General features: G+C 44.5%; 2 protein-coding genes across 2 annotated transcripts; one reads left to right on the top strand and one right to left on the bottom strand.

Moving 5' to 3' along the window:
* Nucleotides 1–1,946: 1,946 nt before the first annotated feature.
* LOC134107148 (thyrotropin-releasing hormone receptor-like) lies at nucleotides 1,947–7,779 on the top strand. The gene is given in 4 exon segments (XM_062558614.1): nucleotides 1,947–1,955; nucleotides 4,041–4,622; nucleotides 4,624–4,779; nucleotides 5,987–7,779. Coding segments are annotated over 4 exon segments (1,173 nt in total). The 3' UTR covers nucleotides 6,413–7,779.
* Nucleotides 7,780–12,760: 4,981 nt separating this feature from the next.
* LOC134107063 (nudC domain-containing protein 1-like) lies at nucleotides 12,761–20,253 on the bottom strand. Its single transcript, XM_062558346.1, has 4 exons — nucleotides 20,062–20,253; nucleotides 17,494–17,707; nucleotides 15,747–15,906; nucleotides 12,761–13,737 (listed from the first exon to the last, which is right to left on the bottom strand). Exons 3-4 carry the CDS (start codon nucleotides 15,850–15,852, stop codon nucleotides 13,448–13,450), a joined length of 396 nt encoding a protein of 131 aa, XP_062414330.1. The 5' UTR covers nucleotides 15,853–15,906; nucleotides 17,494–17,707; nucleotides 20,062–20,253; the 3' UTR covers nucleotides 12,761–13,447.
* Between the last annotated feature and the right edge of the window lie 349 nt (nucleotides 20,254–20,602).

Here is a 20,602-nt window from a genome sequence, read left to right on the forward strand (position 1 = left end):
CAGCGTTTTCTCTTCCAAATCATTCACTACTGCTCTAAGAGACAATTTATGCAAATTAAAATTTGGATTTTACACTCTCGTAATTAGGTTTATTTGGTGACTGAGACTTGAGAGTGCTGAATTTAATGTGTACTAGATATATTTTAGGGATTTTGATGCAGTCCAAATTAAAGTGTTAAAGTCAAAGACCCTGAACATGAACCTAAAGTATATAAAGCAAAAAGAATTAGCAATGAAATATACTTTTTCTGATCAATATCAAAAGGTAAAACTACTAGATAACCTGCCAACAGAGCTGATTCTTATGCGCAAAGGGAAGAGTGATAAAACACTCAACAATTTTTCCTCCTCTCAAAATATATAAACAATAAAAATAATATTGCTCATGAAAAGCTGCTACTTCAGTGCTGTTTTTTAGTTTTCTCTAGCAAGGAAGAAAGGGCATCTTCGTCTGAACCTCATGAACACTAAAAGCTTTGACTCCATTTCTCTCGAGTAACACCAGACGGTTGGAAACATCTTGGAATGAACAGTAAAAAAAAAGTATTTAATAAAAGATACGGTGCTGTGCTAAAAAGAACATCTCAGCTGAGGAGCCAGCCGCTGGTCTCCACAAACCAACAGACCACGGGGAGTCCTTTGACCATCCCTAGTCTGCTGTCTCCTCCAGAGAACTCCAAGTATTTACACAGATCAGTGGAGGTGTAAAGTCAGTGACCACGCCCCCTGGGAGTGGTCTCCTGGTGGGTTCAACGTAGCTCGGATTTCGAAGGCCTCTCGGTCAATATCAGTTGTGGTGCTATCAAGTATTACAATACATTTCGGTAGATTGCATTAAGTTGAATACAACCATAACTGTACATTGGTATTGTTCTATTGATTACAGTTTCAAAATGACAGTGGTTTTACAATGCTCCCATTACTTTATTGAAAACATATCTCCACAATCATGGTTGTGTTTTGTTGTACACTAAATGCATTTTATTTATAGTTAATTTATGAACCTGGTCGTCAATTTCTTTTTTTATATCCTACAGTTCCCAAAAGCTCAGAGCCCGCGAAAGGCTGCCAATCTCCTATGGAGATGGACTGTTTGTTAATTGCTACACGTACATTCACTTCTGTAGACTACTGTCTGATAAACATTGCATGTAAATTAAACAAGTGCAATGCATCACACCCGACCTAAGACAGGTGGTCCATTCTTTATCGACAGCAGAGAACGGTAGACGAAAAAGCACACTTAGGATGCAGCCTGTAGGGTGAAAGGGAAAAACATGAATGAAAAGAGAAGAAAAACCAAACTAAGAATATACTAACTAAGAATCTACCTCACTCTGTTTAAGTTTGTCACAGCTAGAGATTTATGCAAAACCAGGGCGTTTCAAATTAATCCACGAGTTTTATGTAGATGGCTCGACAAGATATATATAAGTTATTTCCATAACCATGTGTATAGGTGGTTGTGTGTATGTACTGCTGGAAAACAGTCGTGAAGAAAAGAAAAAATCTGTCCATATAATAATCGATTATGGCTTCCAAGGAAGTGATAGAGACCACAGTTTTTTTTTAACAAGCTTTGACAAAGAAGGGCTCACTGGCCGTATTCAGCACACGGAAGCTTGAGTAAAAAAAAGCCCATAAAGAAGAGAATTAAACATCTGGAAAAAGGAGACGCAGTGCTAATGTATTCTTGGCTAAATGAAATGAACTAAACTCCTTGAGTTGACTGCACACACTCACAGTGAGGGGAGGGACTGGAGTTCAGGCACTTTGTCATCTGTAGCAATTTATCTGTAAGGTTAAGTGTTTCTGTAGTGGGGAAACCAGGCTTTGGTGCTTTGATCCCAAACACTCCAGCAACCTGATGGCTTTGCCCCGCCATTCGACACGCCCAGACACACACACTCCAGATTAACACAATATGTGCTCTCTAGATGAAGAAAATGGCGAGGGTAGGGGGAAAAAAAAGTTCTATACATATCCACAGCTAAATGCTTAAATTCTGAGCGTAACATCGTAGCGTAACATCTTAACCTAACAACGACAACAAAGCCAGTTGAAGTAAGATATGCAATGCAATATGCACTTAATGAAGGTGTGGATACTGCTAATGAATTTGGGACTCAGTCTCTTAAAAGATAATGGCTCACTCGTTGCATTTTAAGTCCTTTTTTTCTCTACCTGCAGTAAGCCTTCAGCCCAGATTTCACAAAGTCTCACAATCCCTCTGAGATCTTGTTTTTCCGTTATCTTCCAACATCTAAAAAATATAAAGCACACAAACAGTTTGTGAATAATTATTCACAGGTGTGTCTTTATGAGTTAGTATCCCTGTAGCCTTTGATTTTTGAGGTTTAACAGAAGGATGTTTCTCTGACTTCTATTACATGTGTGACTTTTACAAGGCAGTGTGACTGTGTCAGGGACTTGGATGACACAAAAATATGGCTTGTTGTAATCAATAGTAACTCTAGGTAATAGCTAATAATCCTCATAAATTTGACAGGAATCATCACAAAGAATAGTTAATACATGCAGAGAAGAAATTCACCTTGGGATGAAAATAAAGCTCGTTGCTGTTGGAGGACGCAATGTTGTCACACGCGTTACAAAGGGATTTAAAGGCAGGAGCCTTCGACTCAATGAGGTCTGTGAAGTTTCTCGCGCTCCGTGAGAAAGCTCATTATTTATTTTTACTGTGCTAAAGAGAAACAGAGCGTGCTGTTTGCGAGCATGTGCATTGTGCTTTGTTTTGATGCGTCACTCGTCTCGTGTTTGTTCGTCGTGCAGACGTGAATCACCTCGGTTTGATGTAGGTTTGAATGGCAGGCGGCAAAATTCACCCCGGAGAACTGACAAGTTGTCACAAGATGACCTTTGTTTTCCGGATTCGCGAATTGAAACGTTGCACTGGGACTTTTACTGCAACGTCTTCATCGGAGGAGACTGCTATCCTTGCCACATCAGAAATATAAATATATGTAGTCCAAAAATGACAAGGGTTTGAAATGCGTGCATTACTTTTTGTACTTCGGAATTTGTATATGCTTTCAGTCAAGAGATTCCTTCTCAAAAACAACTTGCATGTTTGATTTTGTCCCCATGTTGTCACCACGAGTCACTCACAATTGTGTGAGTCTCTTGACACAACGTGAGCTCCTCAGAGCGACACAGTTCAGAGAACATCTGACAGACTACGAAGACACGTTCTGGAAAAGACAAAACAATGATTTGAAGCACTGTGTCAGCACGGTTTCCACTGTGCGCACTGTGGGGGCCATCATTAGCTGCAAGCCGTTGCCTCATCCGTCTCCAAGAGCCACATACAGGTAACAGGTTTCACTTCACCCGAAGAAAAAAAAAGATTTGACATATCCACCATAAGAAGTTCTATTGGCATAAATCATGCGTAAATGAACCGCGTTAAAAAACAACCTGATTAAGTAAGCAAGAGGATCAGAGACGCTATTGGAGTTATCCTAAAAGCCCGTCACTGGGTCGGATTCAGGTGAAATCAGATGAAATCCTAAAAGTTCACCAGAAACTCCTTCAGCTCAGTCCTCGTCCAGACCCCGAGGAGGTAGAGTGGGGGTGTGGCATCTGGAAACACTACTGCTTTGATCTGCAGGCACCACTCAAAGCCAACACAAAATGGAAGTTCAAAGTCATCAATAAAACAAATATATTCCTGTGAAAGAATCAAATTCGATTCATGGATTATTATCACTGATGAATCAAGGTAGTAATAATCAGTGGTATAAATGCCCATCCTCCCCCATGAGTGGATGATCAGGGAAATACAAACACCTCATAATTCTACTAAAGTACAGTGTACATCCCACCACTTCATGTGAGGAACTAAGTTTGGGAAAAACCCGTAAACAAATGACCTCGCCCAGGCCATCACAAACACCTTTGGGTACCGTGTTTATTCTACATTTAGCGCGTAGCTTCCCGGCAGCGAGCATCGACGCACCAGCGACACAAACGCTTTCCAGCTTCCACGTGACAGAGTAGCAACCAGATGACAAGAAAAGCCACAGCTGGCACTGCTGATCAGCAGTGTGCTGCTTCTGGCGATCTGCGCGCCGGGGATCGTCGGCAACGTGATGGTGGTCCTGGTGGTGCTCACGACCAAACACATGAGGACTCCGACCAACTGCTACCTGGTGAGTCTGGCGGTGGCCGATCTGATGGTGCTGACCGCAGCCGGCTTGCCGGCGTTCACCGACAGCATCTTCGGGTCGTGGGTGTTCGGCTACTACGGCTGCCTCGGCATCACCTACTTCCAGTACCTCGGGATCAACGCGTCCTCGTGCTCCATCACTGCGTTCACCATAGAGAGGTACATCGCCATCTGTCACCCGATCAAAGCGCAGTTCCTGTGCACGCTGTCCCGGGCCAAAAAGATCATTCTGGTGGTGTGGGCGTTCACGTCTCTGTACTGCGTGATGTGGTTCTACCTGTCGGACCTCCAGCAGCTGGTGTATGACAACGTCACCGTCATCGCGTGCGGGTACAGGGTCCCCAGGAAGTTATACCTGCCGGTTTACTTCTTTGACTTCGCCGTCTTCTTCGTGGTTCCGCTGCTGCTCTCCGCGGTCCTGTACGGACTCATCGGCCCGGATCCTCTTCCTCAACCCGCTGCCCTCCGACCCCAAGGACAAGAAGAAGAAGAAGACGAAGAAGAACGCGCCGAGCAACGGCGCCAACGACACGAGGAACAGCTGCAGGAACTCGCGCCACTCCAGGTCCACGGCGACCTCGCGCCGACAGGTGGGTGCCACGTGCGTCCGTCTTAAAACAAGGGAATCAAAGACGACTACAAATATGAGGACCATTTTTTTAACTTAAAAATGAAGGTTTAAAAAATATATGAAGATTATCAGAGAATAAATGCTGTTCACACATGACACCAATACCGCTCCAATGCCTATGCAGCACTGTAAAAGAGCCCACTTCCCTTTAATTATGTAAAAAAGATTTGCATTCTGCATCTACAGCAAATCAGAAAAATTAAACCTATGTATAATTGCTTTGGTGTTTTTGATTCAGATATGATGATTGCTGGGTATGTGTGTTGATGACGTTCCAATTGAGTCATTATCCAAATCTGCAAAGACTGACAAAGGGACATGCTGGGCACTGAGCAGTCTTGCCCAAACGCGTGCGATGAATAAAACCAAATGGTGACCCGTCAACCTCATATGGATCCGTCACTTCACTTCCCGGCTGTCGTTCCTGCTTTATAATTGGCTCACTTGCCATCTTGCTAGACTCATTTGTGTCCGTCCAGAGAGCCCCTAATGAGCTAAATGGAGACAAACAGGATGAAGGTTCGAGTTTGATTATATTGAGAATGGTAGACCAAAATGTTTCACTTCTCATTAGTTGCCATCAAGCGTAGCCTCAAAGCCAGCCGAGCCCAAGCAACTACAAAGACGAACGAGTGAACTTATCATGAATCAGTTTACTGCTATCAAACATATGTGAGGTATATAAGCCTCTCAGAGTACAACGGGTAATAAGGGTTAAGTACTGACACGATCAAGAGTGGGGGGGTCTTTGTTAAATGATATTATGTCTTTTGAATCATAACACTTGTAGTTTGGGTGAACTCACCCTTTAACAGCTGAGATTATCCCGGACCTCCACGAGACACTTAACGTTAAATTGCTCCTGAAGGCAGCGCCGTCGGTGTGTGAAAGATGGCTGAGTGACGTCTAGTGTGAAAGCGCTTTGAGGCTTGAAAGGACTAGAAAGGCGCTGTACTCTACTCTGAGGCAAGTCCATGTACCATTTAATGTCCAGAACTTTCTCATTGTCGACCTAAAAAATGCTCTCTTTATGAATGGTGAATTCAAACTTGTAACAGGAAAGAAGCTAGCGTCTTCCTCAAACAGGTCGGATTCGGCGCCCACGGACTCCTGCAGGTGTTCTGCTGCAGCATCCGTTCTCACGTCTTTCCTTGTTGGGTAACCAGGTGACCAAGATGCTGGCCGTGGTGGTGATCCTGTTCGCCGTGCTCTGGATGCCGTACCGCACCCTGGTGGTGGTCAACTCCTTCCTGGACCACGCCTACCTGGACAGCTGGTTCGTGCTCTTCTGCCGCGTCTGCGTCTACCTCAACAGCGCCGTCAACCCGGTCATCTACAACGCCATGTCGCAGAAGTTCCGCGCCGCCTTCCGCAAGATATGCGGCTGCGGGAGGAAAGGCTGCGACAAGCCCGCCGCCTACAGCGTGGCCCTCACGTACAGCGCGGTCAAGGACACGTCGATGGCGGAGAGCGCCGACCCCTTCGCCACCGAGCTGGAGGAGCTCACCGTCACGGACGAGCTGCTGTCCGACCAGAAGATGGCGTTCCCGGACACCGGCGCGTACGGGAAGGTGGACTTCAGCGAGGCATGAGGTCCGTCCTAGGCCGCGCCGACGATTTCAGAAGAAGAATCAGGGAGAGATCGAAAACGTCGTGTGTTGGTTTCTGCGAAGTGGGAACAGGGTTTCTTGCTGAACTTTGCAAAGCCGGGGCGGCTCTTGGTTGGACTCGTCGATACGGATCACAGCCACTGACGCGTAACGAGAGGCTCTACAAGGACGTTGTAAAGCGGCAAAGGCCAGCAGATAAGCCCTCAGTCACGCGCGGCTGTTATCTCACCTCGGACCTGCCTACGTGACAAACTGCGTGTGGGTCAACAGAAACACGAACACACCGTGTCCACTTCACACGTACGGCCGAGAGGACACTAAAAGAATTACGCCAACGAGTCCGCAGAACTCGTTCCTCGCCTTCTGATTCACGGGTTTCCGGGAGTGGAATCCTGGGTGGGTCCGCTTCGTACGGACTTTGGGGGTTTTAAGGCTGAGAAAAAAAAGGGTATTTTTCACACCAAAAAGCAACTTTAATCAACTGTTTGCCCCCCGCCCCCCCGCCCAAGGTTTTCGGGGCAGAAAGGGTGAGTCGTCTGTCAGACGGGAAGCCGAACTACATTTAAATGGCATCATGGGCCATGATGAGGTTGATGATGTTTTAGCTCCCACAGCATCTACCTGTATACTTTATAAGGGGTTTATAGTTAGTGAGAAAGTGGAGAAAAAGGGAAAATGTCAGAGATTTATTGATGACTTTGTCAACTTTCTATAAGTTATAAATGTTTATAAACTTGTGACACATTTTAATTATGGAACGCCTAAACTCATAGTAAAATATTTAAAAGACAATGGTACCTCCTTCACTCATGGACTATTTGTCCTTGTTTCTCTCATGATTCAGACAAAATGATAACTGTTGGAGCAGCGAGGTGGTTATAAACCTCAATGTATTACAATGTGAAAGACTGTGTATAGAGACTTACTGTAACATAAAGGACATGGATATATTTCTGCTTAGTGATTGTACCAACACTGTAAATGCCTCGAGTATTCATGCACTCATGTGTTTGTTGTATTTAAAGTGATATTTTTTAATTTAGGTATTTATTAATCTGTATTTTTTAAATGCCACCCTTGCTTTTGTTATTGTCCATTAAAACATTCTAAATAGGATTTTGTGCTGAACAATTTGGAAGCTGCTGCCTTGGACTTGCTTTTGTAGAATAATGTAATCATGTGAGTTTATTTGGTTGTTGTGAAGGAAAATGCTAATTTGTACATTTTATCTTCATGTTCTATAATAAAGTTGGTCCTGAAATTGAAGTTATGATTTTTTAACTATTATTTTTCAGGGTAGAGAAATGCATATTTAGGGGGCGTGAATCTCTCTTTTGCATTAGAAATGAAACTGATGACAAATCCATCAAAAGTCTTTTTTGAAAGAATATCCATCTTCTCATAACACCTCACTAACTACCCAACCTCATAAGGATCGTGGTTTGAGTCAAAGTACAGGAGGGAGAATTAAAAAAGGTACTGGAATCAAATGTATTTTTTGGACATCAAGAGCCAAACTTCTTTTGTCTAACCGAAGACTGCCTTGAAAAATGTCCATGAACCCTTAAGTCCTGAAGTTTCTCTTTCAGACTAAACGTTTCTATTCAACCCGATATGCTGCTACAGTATTCTCCACTTCTCCCTGCAAAGAACACTTCGCTGCTCCTGTGTTGGCCCCCAGGAAGCCAAAAACACACGTTAAGCCTGGTTGTACCTGGTTGCACGGGCACAACCCCCGCTGTTGGGTCCGATAAGCTCAGAGTGCTTCTTTAAAGTCGCTTGAATTGTTTTTAGGGGCAAGTCAACATTGACTCAGATTTCTGACCTTGCAAAACTTTAAACCCTGTTTAGGAAAGCATTTGGGAGAGAGGACTAATAGAGAGGGGAGGGGGGCAAAACACAGCAAATATTAGACTTCGCTCTGTTTCTAAACACAAAGACAAATGATAATTGCAGTGCCACCGAATCGCCGCCCCCACCCACCCTCCCCAAAGGCTGCACAAAACAAAGAATGAAACTGCTTCAAATAGCACCAAATGTAACGTTTATTACATTAAGCAGCCTGGAAGAGGACGTGTGTGAACCACCCACCCAGAGGAGGATGGTTTGACTGGCAAAAGAATGTCCAAGGATCCCAGCTTGAGAAATGCAGAGGTCAGTTGAGTCATGGGTTCAGATCCAAAACTACCATCAGACCACCACAAGTGCTGTCAAACCAACAGGAAACTGTAACATCGCGTTACTGGGACTTTCAAAGGGACCGGGTTATATGGTCAGATGAGATCAAATTAAAGCTTATGTGAAAATAGATTGCCATTCAGAGACGTCCTTCAGACCCAATGTGAAGTGTGGTGGCAGATCTTTGATGATTTGGGGGGTTTATCTTCCAAAAAAACAAACAGCCTCTTCCAGGAAGCTTAAATGGCCCGTGGTTGGACCCCTAAAGCACGCCTCCAAATCACAGAATAAAGGCTTTGCCATGGCCCCACGTAGAAGATGTGTGGGATGAGCGAGCAGAGGAGAATCCACGAGCATCGCCCTCTGATTTTGATGGACCTGTGCAGATTCTGCATGGTCTCAGAACCAGTGGCATGTGTCCACCAACCTTTTCACGGATCATAGCATCATAAGACTCAGGGCTGTTATCTGGGAAAAGGGAGGCTGCACAAAATATAAAGTGAAGTGGGGGCAATATTTGTGGCACAAATATTTTTTCATACTCATGTCATTTTTTTTTAGCTGACCGACGGCTCCGGTGAACAAATGGCATGTTTGGCATGTAAATGTCTGCTCCCGTCCATCAATCAGAGTGAGACTCATTTGCATTCAAATGGAAACCCTTTCCACATTTAAAAGAACACACACTGCACTCGCCAATAAATGCAAATGATGTGGCCATATCTACCGAGCGTAATGAAACGTAAACTGAGCCTGGCAGCATGCAGCTTAAGTTAATTGCTAATGTACAGGGCTCAACTTCCCCGGTGGGATTTCAAAAAGGCTTCATACAATCTGTGTGGAGCGAGTGTAAATAATGTTTTTGATGCAGAGCAGATACAACACAGCAATGGAAATCATTAAAGAATCAACTTTTGAATTATGTGCATTTACGACAAGCTACGGTTATCAGAAGATGAATCACATCACGGCCCCGTGGCAGTTAAATAACAGTTCACCCTCGCTAAGGTATGTCAGAACTGAGTCTAAAGCGAGTGTCAAAATGGACAAGGTGCAAAGGTGGAGAGTGATGGAGGGAGAGTGATGTTGAAAGAGAGGGACAGTACAAAAGGGCAAGGTGGGAATAAAAAAAATAAAATGAGAGAGGGATGAGCAGAGGAGCATTAATTCAGATGGAAGCGCAGAGGTTTCTAACTCTGAAATAAAAGTGTTTCAGCACAATGAAAGAGGGATGTTCTGTAATATCGTTATGACACCCTGGACAAGGACAGCAACAAAGAAAAAGGAGGGGGGGGGGGGGGTAATTACAGCTCCACTACAACGTGAGAGCAGCCTCAGCTTGTAGGAATAATTACACGTAGATGAGCTGTTTGACGGCAACAAAAGCCAACGAGCTGAAGAAATGAGGCTTTGCAAACTTCAAAGATGAGACTGCGTTCTGTGTTGGTTGATTAGAAAAATACCAAAAAAACAACCATTAATCTGTCGCCTTACAAAGAATTGTGTGTACACTACGCTGTTATCCCGTCATAGAACACACACGTGTGTGACACGTCCTCCTTCACTTCACCATCAATGTCCAAAACACAGTCACCATACTGTTGCCAAAAATACTCATCACAGCCTCCAGTGCGTCTTCATCCACGGATGAAAATAGTCCTTTGCAGACCTGGGGACATGCAGTATAATTCCGGTATAAATAAATTCGGTATTTGTAGCAGGAGAACGTTTTGTGGTTTTCAAGGATTTAAAAAAAAATTTAGAATCATCAGCCTTATCCTCCAAAGCGGCTATAATCAATATTTTTACATCAACAATGGATCAAAAGACAATTTGTTATGTGACTAAGCCTATGTGACCCCCTCTCCCCCCAGCATAAAGAAGGCGTTTTTATATTTTGATGAGCGTGCATATTTTTCTGCTATAGCTGGGAATTAGATGGGGAGATCAATATATCACATGTTTGCACTGCAAATGTGTCCACACCCACCAACAGCCGCTTAGCGTAGCTTAGCATGAAGAAATAAAATCCACCTACTGGCACCTATAAACTTCACTTCCATACGTACGCTTTACGTTGTTTGGGTGAACAAAGGATGAATATTACACATTACACATTTTTTGTAATCCTTGTTGCACTTACTACTCTGCGTGGTATCATCATCTAATTCTCATACAAAAAAACCTGTTGTAAAACCTAATATATAATACAAATTGTGTGCGTTTGCATTCAAGAACATTCTGTAATAACTGTTAAATTAATTATTTGGGCAAAAGAAAACATCGGGAAACATAAATCTCAGTGACAATAAGCCCGTCTTCTGTGCCTTGTTTCAAGATGTTGCTCCTTCCTCCGGCGTCACAGTGTTCACCTTCTGGTGGAGAGACCACCGCGTGGGTCCCACATCCATAACTCCTAATTACTCACATCCTCCATCGGGGAGGATCTTTATTCATTGCACCAGAATGTGCAATCAACTCAATGAGGGTTCGTCTCCATGGAGAAATGTGCGGGTTTGTTTACTTTAATCGCTTAATCCTTTAAAAAGGTGCCAATTACACGTTTCATCCCGAGGAGGTGAGCTTTAATCACAAACCGTCTTTCATCTTCGGGGGGGAGGAGGGGGGGGGGGGGGGGGGCGTCGGACCCTGCTAGAGGCTTTCCAAAAAGGAAACAATGGGGCTTTTTAGTACAAACCTTAAACCCGGGTCACGCCATCATACTGTGGCTCTTGATGCTGTATAATCTAATCACTGAACTAATGAATTAGCAACTGGATCAATACAAGGTGCTGGAGGAGAAGCTAATAATGAGATTCGCTGGTAGGAAATTTGGAAAGGAACTGCTGCAAAGGGAGATATGAGGCCTGAGAGCCCAGCTGAAGGAAGGCCTGGCCAAACTTTTTTTAATCCACTGAAAATAACGTGTCTCCGGGTTAATTCAAGTCAACAGGGACTTCAGATCTTACGGTAAGGACAAGGATCATTTAGCACCACTGCACAAAAACAGCTGCGATGGTTTTAAACGCATGGAAGAGACAACCAAATCTCTTTAAACAAGCCAGAATTTTATGGCGGAATTGAAGTTCTATTGTTGTCAAGAATGTACAAAAATACGAGTTGCCGCCATGGAAACAAGAATGACACAACTCTAAATGTATAAATAACTCATATTTAACCCTCCAAAGAATCAGCTTGTATCGCATAACGCTGTCATTTCCATTACAAGACGAATCCGAATCCTGGATCCTCAAAATGTATCTACATTGCTACAATTGTTATGTCTTCCATTTCCTATTCTCTGCACAGAAAACATTTCTTTCTCACTCTCTCGCTGCCAAACCTACCGCCTGCACTATAAAATATAAATACGCCGGAATCGGCTTGACGCGTTGTGTTCTGCAATGTGTTTAGATGTAAACAACAAGTGGGATGCATCTCAATTCAGTGAACTAATACAATGGAATAACTTCAATTTAATTCAACCTATCAAAAGTTGCCAGCGGCATTTTCCTCTCTTATTAAAGAGCATTTGCGCCGCAGCTGTAGCGTCGCATTCTGTGTTAAACGGCGACAACTGGAATACGTGCAGCGCGACGGGGGCCCCCGGCACCGCGGTGCACTGGGGTGAAGACGATACACGGGTTCTGTGTGTCCGAGTGAGGACGTCGGCGGCTCTGACAGGCCGCCTTTGAGTAATCAAGGGATGCTGGTGCCGCAGGTGAAAACAAGCCCCGCAGTCTAATTCAATTGTGCCACAATAATTAAATCAAAACAAAGTAAAAACAATGAGAGATGGAGAAGAAAAGGGTGATTACATACGGCCTGGGGTGTGTGTGTATGTGTGTGGGTGTGGGGGGACACAAATGGAGGGTCGTCTGCAGAAAATTGCTCGTCTCGAGGACAATTGCTCTGCAAAGCCCAACTGCCTTTGACTGGGATTCCCACTGATCCTGGGCCTTCCGGCTCTTCCCCCACAACACAACACTGGATCAATAAATCGGTCCGAGCAGTTCTCTGCTGTCATCTCTCCTGTCATTTCTGGCAGCCTGCTGCCAGGAGTCCCTCCCGGGTTTTTCCTGCGTTGCTGGGTTACATATTTGTTGAAAAGCGGAAATGGAGCGTCTTCTTTGCCGTCAGTTTCCAAGTTCATTTGTGCCCCTCTTGGATCTTTTCCTATCTATTCGATTGATTGGATGAGCGGCCGGGGGGGGGAGTTCTTAAAATGGAAATTAAAATAAATGGCACCGATGAACAAATACTCCGCCATTTCCACCAAAAAGAAAGGATTAATGTTTAGGCCTCTTGGGAGTCCATCTGCTTGAGGCTGATGTGATGAGGGTGCAACATGTTTTATGGAAATGAACGCTTTGCTTCTTTCATATTTTCACAGCCAAGGAGAAGGCGTCCTTCTCCCCACTGACCATCTGACTAATTACTACGGCCAGGCCTCAGTCAGCTCATGATATCGCTTCTATAATGTGGTGAGCGATAATGGGGCACCCCGTACAATATGTGACATTTATATTCAAGCTTTGAAAGAAATGACATGGCTATTTAATCATAATAATAATCATTTGCTTACTATGAAAACATTTGGCTCCGGTTTATTAGCATCTTTTCTCTTTTGGAACATGATTCTTCACTTTTTGACCACAGACATCTTGTGGGAGGTGAAACAAACAAAAACTTCAGTACAGACAGCTCAAATGTAAAAACCCAGATGACAGATCTTCAGTTTGAAAGGATCAAGCTCTGAGGGGGGAGGAGGGAGGAGGGAGGGGGGAGGAGGGAGGAGGGAGGAGGGGGTTTGTCTAAAACTAACAAGAGTCCCTACATCTAATTATTATTGACCTTTAGAACAAAGAGGCGCCCGGAGGTCAGGACGTACAGCCTCTCGTTGGTTGCTCTGAAGCCGAGGATTGGCTCATCCGAGTCCAGGCTGGCCACTTGTTGCTTAGCGACCTGTCCCACCTGACGGCCCTGCTTCCGGTTGAAGAGGACCGTCTCCACCGGCGCCGGCTGTCGGTAGATGAAGGCCCGGCGGAGACACTCGCCCAGCGTGGCGTAGGAGAAGTTGGGGGCGCAGGTCGCAAACTTTTTGTCCCGTTTGGACGCCTGGACGTAGCCTGTGTGAGGGAGGACGGGGACATCAGAGACGAGCTCACACTCACACTGGGGACGAGGACGTCGCTCGTCTGGCAATGTTACTCATGTCCTATGCTGGGACCCGGGTTGAGTAAGAAAAATAAATGTAGCGCACAAGGTGGAATATTAAAACGGCGCAAATTGTATAAATGGGAATATCAAACGTCAAATAAGACATAAGCGTCTTCAGGTTCATAGCTACACGTGTTGGGAGGGCTCCTGTTTCAGAGACCTCTCAGGGACACTTTGCTCTCGTTTTTTGCTTCTGAAATAATTTCCACCAGGGCGATAAAGGAAGGAAGACGCTTCTCTAGTGGATCGAACCGGGCTCACTAAATACTTTCAGGGAGGACTGACGCAGAAAGAGACATTTTAAAATCATCTTACCAGCGTAGCAACCACTAGGAGGTAAAAATGGTTGTCTTTTTTAGAGAGGCATCCAGTTATTTTGCGTACACATGCCAACGAGGGGATTAAAGATTGATTGGGTTTACATCTAATTAATATCAATGAATTTGACTTCATTACTATTGCTTTTGTTTGATGAAGGTCTCAGTTGCAAGTAGAAAACCAATTACTTCTCGTTTCTAAAATCTACTATCTGTGTGATATGTGTTCTATATATTATTGTATAAACTGAATGCTGATTCCATTCCACTTCTGTGAAAACATATCAATCAACAAGTCAAATGTCGATGTTCAAAGCGCGTGTTTAACCCTCATGCTTCTCTGAGCGTGCCGAGGGGAGCACTGTGCCTCCATCTGCATCCTCGAACTGGGAGGATTCCAAACAGAGCGGCAGATTGGTGCCACTCACAAAGACAAATGAAGACGTCGTACCTCAAAGCAGGAAAAAGATTGAAATGATTCTGTTCCAGGTGCTGTGGTACAAGAGAGATAGACGGGTTGATTTAGGAAATGAAGACGCCGATCGAAAGAGACGCGTCTCCAGATGTGATGGCCTGAGTATTTGATTTGAGATTTGAGTTTAATTGAAGCCCAGGTCTAAACAAGGCATTCAGTGTCTGGGCTAAGAGGCACAACACACACCAGTGCCCTCTATATCGTCCAGGCCTCTTTGAGAGGTTTATATGCAGAGCAGGAGTGAGGTCGTTTAACGATCCCTTTTCCATATATTTCTCTTTGTGTCCTTGTAGGCAACGAGCAGCGTCAGCAAACTCACGGTTGCTCGGTGCAGTTTTATTGTCACAATTTATGACGTTCCCGTTTCCAAGCCACTGCAGCATCATCATAACGGAGGATATCATGGCTCTTCAGAAACAGAAATGAGCGTAGACCTCCACTGAGCATGTCTGTCTGTCTTTGAAGCACAATTCACCGCCAGAACAATAGGTGGAAAAACGTTTTTTTGATGAAGACGACCTAGAGAGTGACGTCTTTGTGTGTGAAAGTGGTTGGTTTAATTTATTTATTTATCTATCAGAGACTTTTTTTTGCCTCAGGCATCGCCACTGCTGTCCCGTATTTCCCTCCACAACTTTGTTTGGCCCTCGACCGGCAAACCGACGTTTGCGGAGGTCTCCCTCCATGAATTGGAGGCCATCTGCATGTCTTTACAGTCCGCCAATGACGGGTTGTGTCAGTGGTCATAATTACGCATTCCCTCTGACAAAAATTCTTCAAACTGATTAATTCTCTCGTGAAAAAATCGTCATTTTTAATAATGGCGAAATTATGCTATGAAACCGGAAATGTGGGACTCCTAAAAAGGGTGTAGTTAGTAGACCAATCACAGCTTTGCTGCGTGAGCTCGCAAAGCTTTTTGTAAACACGTAAGAAAAGGCAGCAAGGGGCTCTTGGGTCTGCGCGTCCTTAGCATAAACTAGGCTTCTGGATGCCAATCCATGTGACCTCACATCCTGAATCACACGTTGGGTCTAAAGCGAAGGCACAAACGTCTGTGGGTTGTTTGCTGCAGCGTCCACAGGCCCAAGTGGAGGCGTTGGAACGTTGGCATATGTTTTCTCACCCAAAGCGTTGAACGTGGCCACGTGCTCCCACATGTCACTGGGTTGGTCGGGACGAGGCTGCCACACCAGAGCGTCCACATCGTGTCTGAGGCAGAAGCAGGGCATTTCAGAGGGGTTCACGTCCACTGAGAATAGGTACTGGTGGCTGCCCAGATTCACCTGGAAACAGGGAAAAGATTAGCAAATCAGTGACGTGATCGATCCTTTCTTTCTTCCTGTTTTATCCTTTTCTGTCCAATGTCTTTGTTTCCTTCATTCCCCCGTTTGCATACTACTGTTTCTTCTTCCTTACATTCATCCAGCTTCGTTTATTCCTTACTTCATCTACCTTTGATCGATTTTGCAAATATATTTAAATCCCCTGTGTGTGCGCCGGGCTCGTTTCTCCACACCTTTCTTCTGAGGTGGTAAACCCGAATCATTAGATGGAAGGATAGTGGTGATGGTTTGAGGCAGATGTTGAAACTCATCATGGGTCATTATGGGTGAAAGAGTGCACTGAGTAGGTTGTGATTACAGCCATAAAAGTCGTTCATGTATTTGCCCAACATTCTCTCCGCTCTGATGGATGTGCTTGACGTAATTGCACGTGTGTGTGTGTGTGTGTGAGAGTGAGTTTGACTCTGATTGTTCTGGAGGGAAAATAATCGCTCCTCGACATCTGACGGCTCGCGGCGATCCCTCACTGGGAGTCGACCTGCATCACGTGAAAAGGACTGTGAGACTCGTCGCTGTCCTCGCAGACAGAACACAGGCCTCCACTCTACGCCACAGTCTTTAACGCTTCAGTCCGGCCTGCGTGTGTGAGAGTGGACCGAAACCCCCCCGAGACATAAAAAGAACCACAAAAAAACGTAAATAATAAGTAGACCTTTGGCTTTCATCAGAAGATGGTATCGTGTGCATATCAGTGAATTAATGTCTCTCTTCTCTGCACTGGGAAACGCTAATGAAGTGGTGCAATCAGCTTATGTAAAACATAATGCAGAAACCCCCCCACGGAGCACAGCTCCCACAGCCAGAACTACTCATATTATTAGATGACATAAAGTATAACATCCTCACCATCTACAACCAGAGAATAAAAAGAAGGGAAATTGTGTTTCATCTATGAATAAAAAGAGACTCAATAGCAACAATCTCCAAGTCCATTGATCGGTTGATCAACCAAATTTTTTTTTTTCTCAAACCTGCATTTTAACTGTTAAAAGAAGGCCGTTATAATAGTACGGCAAGTTAAAAGTTCAAACATTGGGTTTTTGTCTGTTCCCACTGGATCCAGAGCTGAAAATAAATGTTTGATAGCCACAAACAACTAAACTCACCACTCACATCAAATTACACTTAAAGACGCCTCAAACCCATAAAGAGTCCATGACATTTTAAAACTAAATATTGTCTTTCATCACAAAACAAGTTAAACACGGATCTACTGTGTCAGATGAAGTCAAGTCTCTTTCCTCATGTATTCTGTTGCTTGCTAGCATTCTTAAAAAGAAAATAAATGCTGTCATGAAGCCTTTGTCTCATTAATTCAGAGTGAACCTTTTGCCTCAGACAGAAGGAGCCAAACAACATGAACCTGAAGGAACTTCTCCTCTGCTCTGCTTGCATTTCTTTTACGAAGCCATTTCTGAATGAGGAGGATTTTTGGCTGTGGTGCTCGCTAGAAGTACCATAGTTTTTGAATGAACAATAGTCAAAAAGAACTTCTAAGTAAATAAATGTGTCTAAAGGGCAGCTTACCTGCGATGCGGATGACGGCCCTCTCCGCGGGGTCCAGCACGTCTCCAGAGGCCGACTTGGAGCGCTTCATGCGATGGTGTTTGGGCAGGTTCCAGGGCAGCGTGTCCCCGGGAGATGGAGAGTGACCCAATGAACTCAGGTCGCTGGAGCTCTCCTCCGACGCGGCCCTGACCAGGGGCCTCCTCTTGGGCTTCTCCTTCCCCTCCTCCATAGTCTGGATGGACAGAGTGAGAAGAAAAGGATAACCTGTGTGATTCCCGTGATCTCTTCTGTGTTGTTGTGAGGCAGGTTTACTTGTCGAGAAATCACGACAGCAAAAGGTTTTGTTACTTTAAGCAAAGATATATAATTATTATATTTTAGAATTATAATAATATTTTACCCTCACATTCAGATTAAACTAATTTAGTTTTATGGTAAACTAAGACTGAGGTGAACAAACAAGTTAACTACGGGGAATCAAAGAAATGCGGTAAACATAACAAACTACTGGTCGTTCTGGGTCGTTTGCTTTATTGGACCATCTGAGACATAAATATTCGTAAACATATTCGTAACGAACGTTAGTCGATGTTAGCTTAGCCAACATGCTAACGCTAGGTCGAGTTCAGCGGTTTGGCTGCTTATTCAAAACGGCGCGCGTCACTTTTAGTAGTCGTTGAATGTTTTTAGTGTTTTTATCTTCTCGCAGGCTTTTAGAATAAATAAATGATGGGACCACAGAATGCTGCCCCCCCCCCCCCCCCTTAGCTAACGTTAGCTAACTTAACTTTACCGCAAACTATCTTTGCGGACTTACCTTCTTCCTGCGTGTCCTTCTTTAACACCATATTTATTGGGCACCTGACAAATATTTCGCGCTTGAGACTTTGGACCCGGCAGAGTTTATTAATAAATGTAATCTGTATAAGCAATAAGGAGGTTAAAATGATCCGGAATAATCACAAACACCTGCTAAAGGAATGACCTGCTAGCAGGCTAAAAACAACCCATAATGCAAAGCTCGAAACTTCAAATATGATTGATAGCCTAACCATCATATTGATTGGAGATCATTCTTAATGATGATGAGTTAATATAGCTAAACGTATCATAATATAGCTATGTAAATTATATGAGGCATGTTGTTATCTTTATTCCTAATTTTATCTTATCTCCTCTAACATACTAACCCATAGCTTTAGTTTTTAGCGTACTAACCCATAGCATATATTTTATTATACTTTTATTTTTATTTTATTTTATCTTATTTGCACTATGTCGTCATTATTGTACTGTCTTCTGTCATGCACCAACCGCCAAGACAATTTCCATGTATGTCCAACATATTATGGCAATAAACGTTTCCTGATTCCTGATTCCTGATGTTGATTGGTAAAGATCCAGTGCTGTGCGAAAATAAGTCTTCATTACGGTTATGAGAGTTATAGACATCGGCCTCACCACACGAAATATCAGTGTATAACTTGCATAAAAGGTGAGTAAAAGGCGATCGAAAAAAATCATCAGCCCTATTTGGATAATCTATATTTAAACCTATAATGTGACGTGTATAGCGTTGTGGCCCGCCTCCTCCACAGCGCTTCTGTTTCACTACGGTTACAACAGGAAAACAGATGCTGCAGATGCGGATGCACTGTACAAACGTCGCCGCGCTCACAGCATCCTTTTCAGCTGAGTCACCATCCGGGGCTCAGGACGCTCCTTTGGGGGCGCTCTGATTGGACAGGAGACACGACCCAAGTCCCATGGTGTAATGTCTTCAGGTGTAATGACTTCAGGGTCACATTCTGGTTAGGCTTTGGATATAAATGCTATTTTTGAACTGCAAAACTATTCATTTCTTCAATCGGTATCAGATTCAGGTATGCTATAACCTACCTCAAAAAGAGCACATTGACAAAACATTTTTTAAGAATGAAGGAACATTGATATCATGACATTGAAAAATGGTTGCTCGCCCTGTAGGAAATGTTTTGCTATTTCCGGAAAACATGTGATCAGCTTTGACTTCGAGACAATAATGCACCAAATAAGACCTCGAGTGATACCTTTACTCCTCTTTCATCTATGCATTTCTATTCAGGCTGCCATTGGCCCTCACCCGAGCAAGCTGGTAATGACCGGGTAGATCCGCTGTTACCAGGCAACCCCGCGGAGCCATAAAGAGAATCCTTCTGAAACTCCCAAGACTTGGTATGGAACAAAGTTAAGTGGTATGTGACAAGCTCTGACTGTCATTATTGTTGGCTCCTTTCCAGAGAAGACCTATACTCCCCCCCCCCTCCCCTCCACCCAAACACCCGGGTGGGTGCGAGGTTTGTGTAAGTTGTTTGCAATGTCTGAGCTGCCCGTCAACGCCTCCACACCTGATCTCCGTATCGCTGATCTGAGCTGAGAGGTGCACCTCGTGCTAAATGCAAAAACACCATTGCATTTTTTCACAGTGGTCGTAGGTCGGATTATTTTATCTGCGGCGATATTATAATGACACGGACATCATGTGATTGCCAGCGTGGGCGATGCGGCAAAACATATAATATGAATATAAATCGCTGCTTTACTCACGCAAATTATATCCAGGGTGACACGCCGTATTCGATCCCAGATGAATGGAAAAACCAATATGTCTGTGCAGTGGCGGTGACCGGTCCCAGTTAGATCCGCTCAAACTTAGAGGAGCATCCTCCTCACCGCCGCAGCGGGAGGCGCGCCTGCGTCCTGCGGCGTCCGGGGCCGGTCAGACCTGCACCAATCCGGGGCCGATCTGCTCCTACTGCCCCGTTCGCACCGGGGGGGGGGGGGGGGGGGGGGAGAGCCAGGGGGGCTGTTGTCGCCGAGCAGCGAGGAGGTGCACGCAGGGGACGAGAGGAGAGATGCGATCGCACGCTCGGCGCGCACACGTGAGCGACCGATCGCGGATCGGGTTGACTGCGGCGGGCGGAGGCAGAGGCTTCCTCACACGTACGCACCGGTCGCATCTCACGTTGAGTTGATAGGGGAAATCTAAATCGCAAAATCTATTTTTTATTTCCCACTCTGCTCTTCTGTGAGGGAATCAAGCATACATGTTGTGGTTGTGTTTTTAAAAATTTTCCCATTAAAGTCA

Source organism: Pungitius pungitius, chromosome 17 (assembly GCF_949316345.1).
Source record: "Pungitius pungitius chromosome 17, fPunPun2.1, whole genome shotgun sequence".
NCBI classification, from domain to species: Eukaryota; Metazoa; Chordata; class Actinopteri; order Perciformes; family Gasterosteidae; genus Pungitius; species Pungitius pungitius.

What these genes read in the sequence shown, in the direction of transcription:
- LOC134107063 (XM_062558346.1), bottom strand. Translation starts at nt 15,852, where the DNA reads ATGCCCTGCTTCTGCCTCAGACACGATGTGGACGCTCTGGTGTGGCAG. An exon ending in GGCCACGTTCAACGCTTTGG is followed by an intron (nt 13,738 to 15,746) that starts GTGAGAAAACAT and finishes TCCCTCACACAG; the next exon opens with GCTACGTCCAGGCGTCCAAA.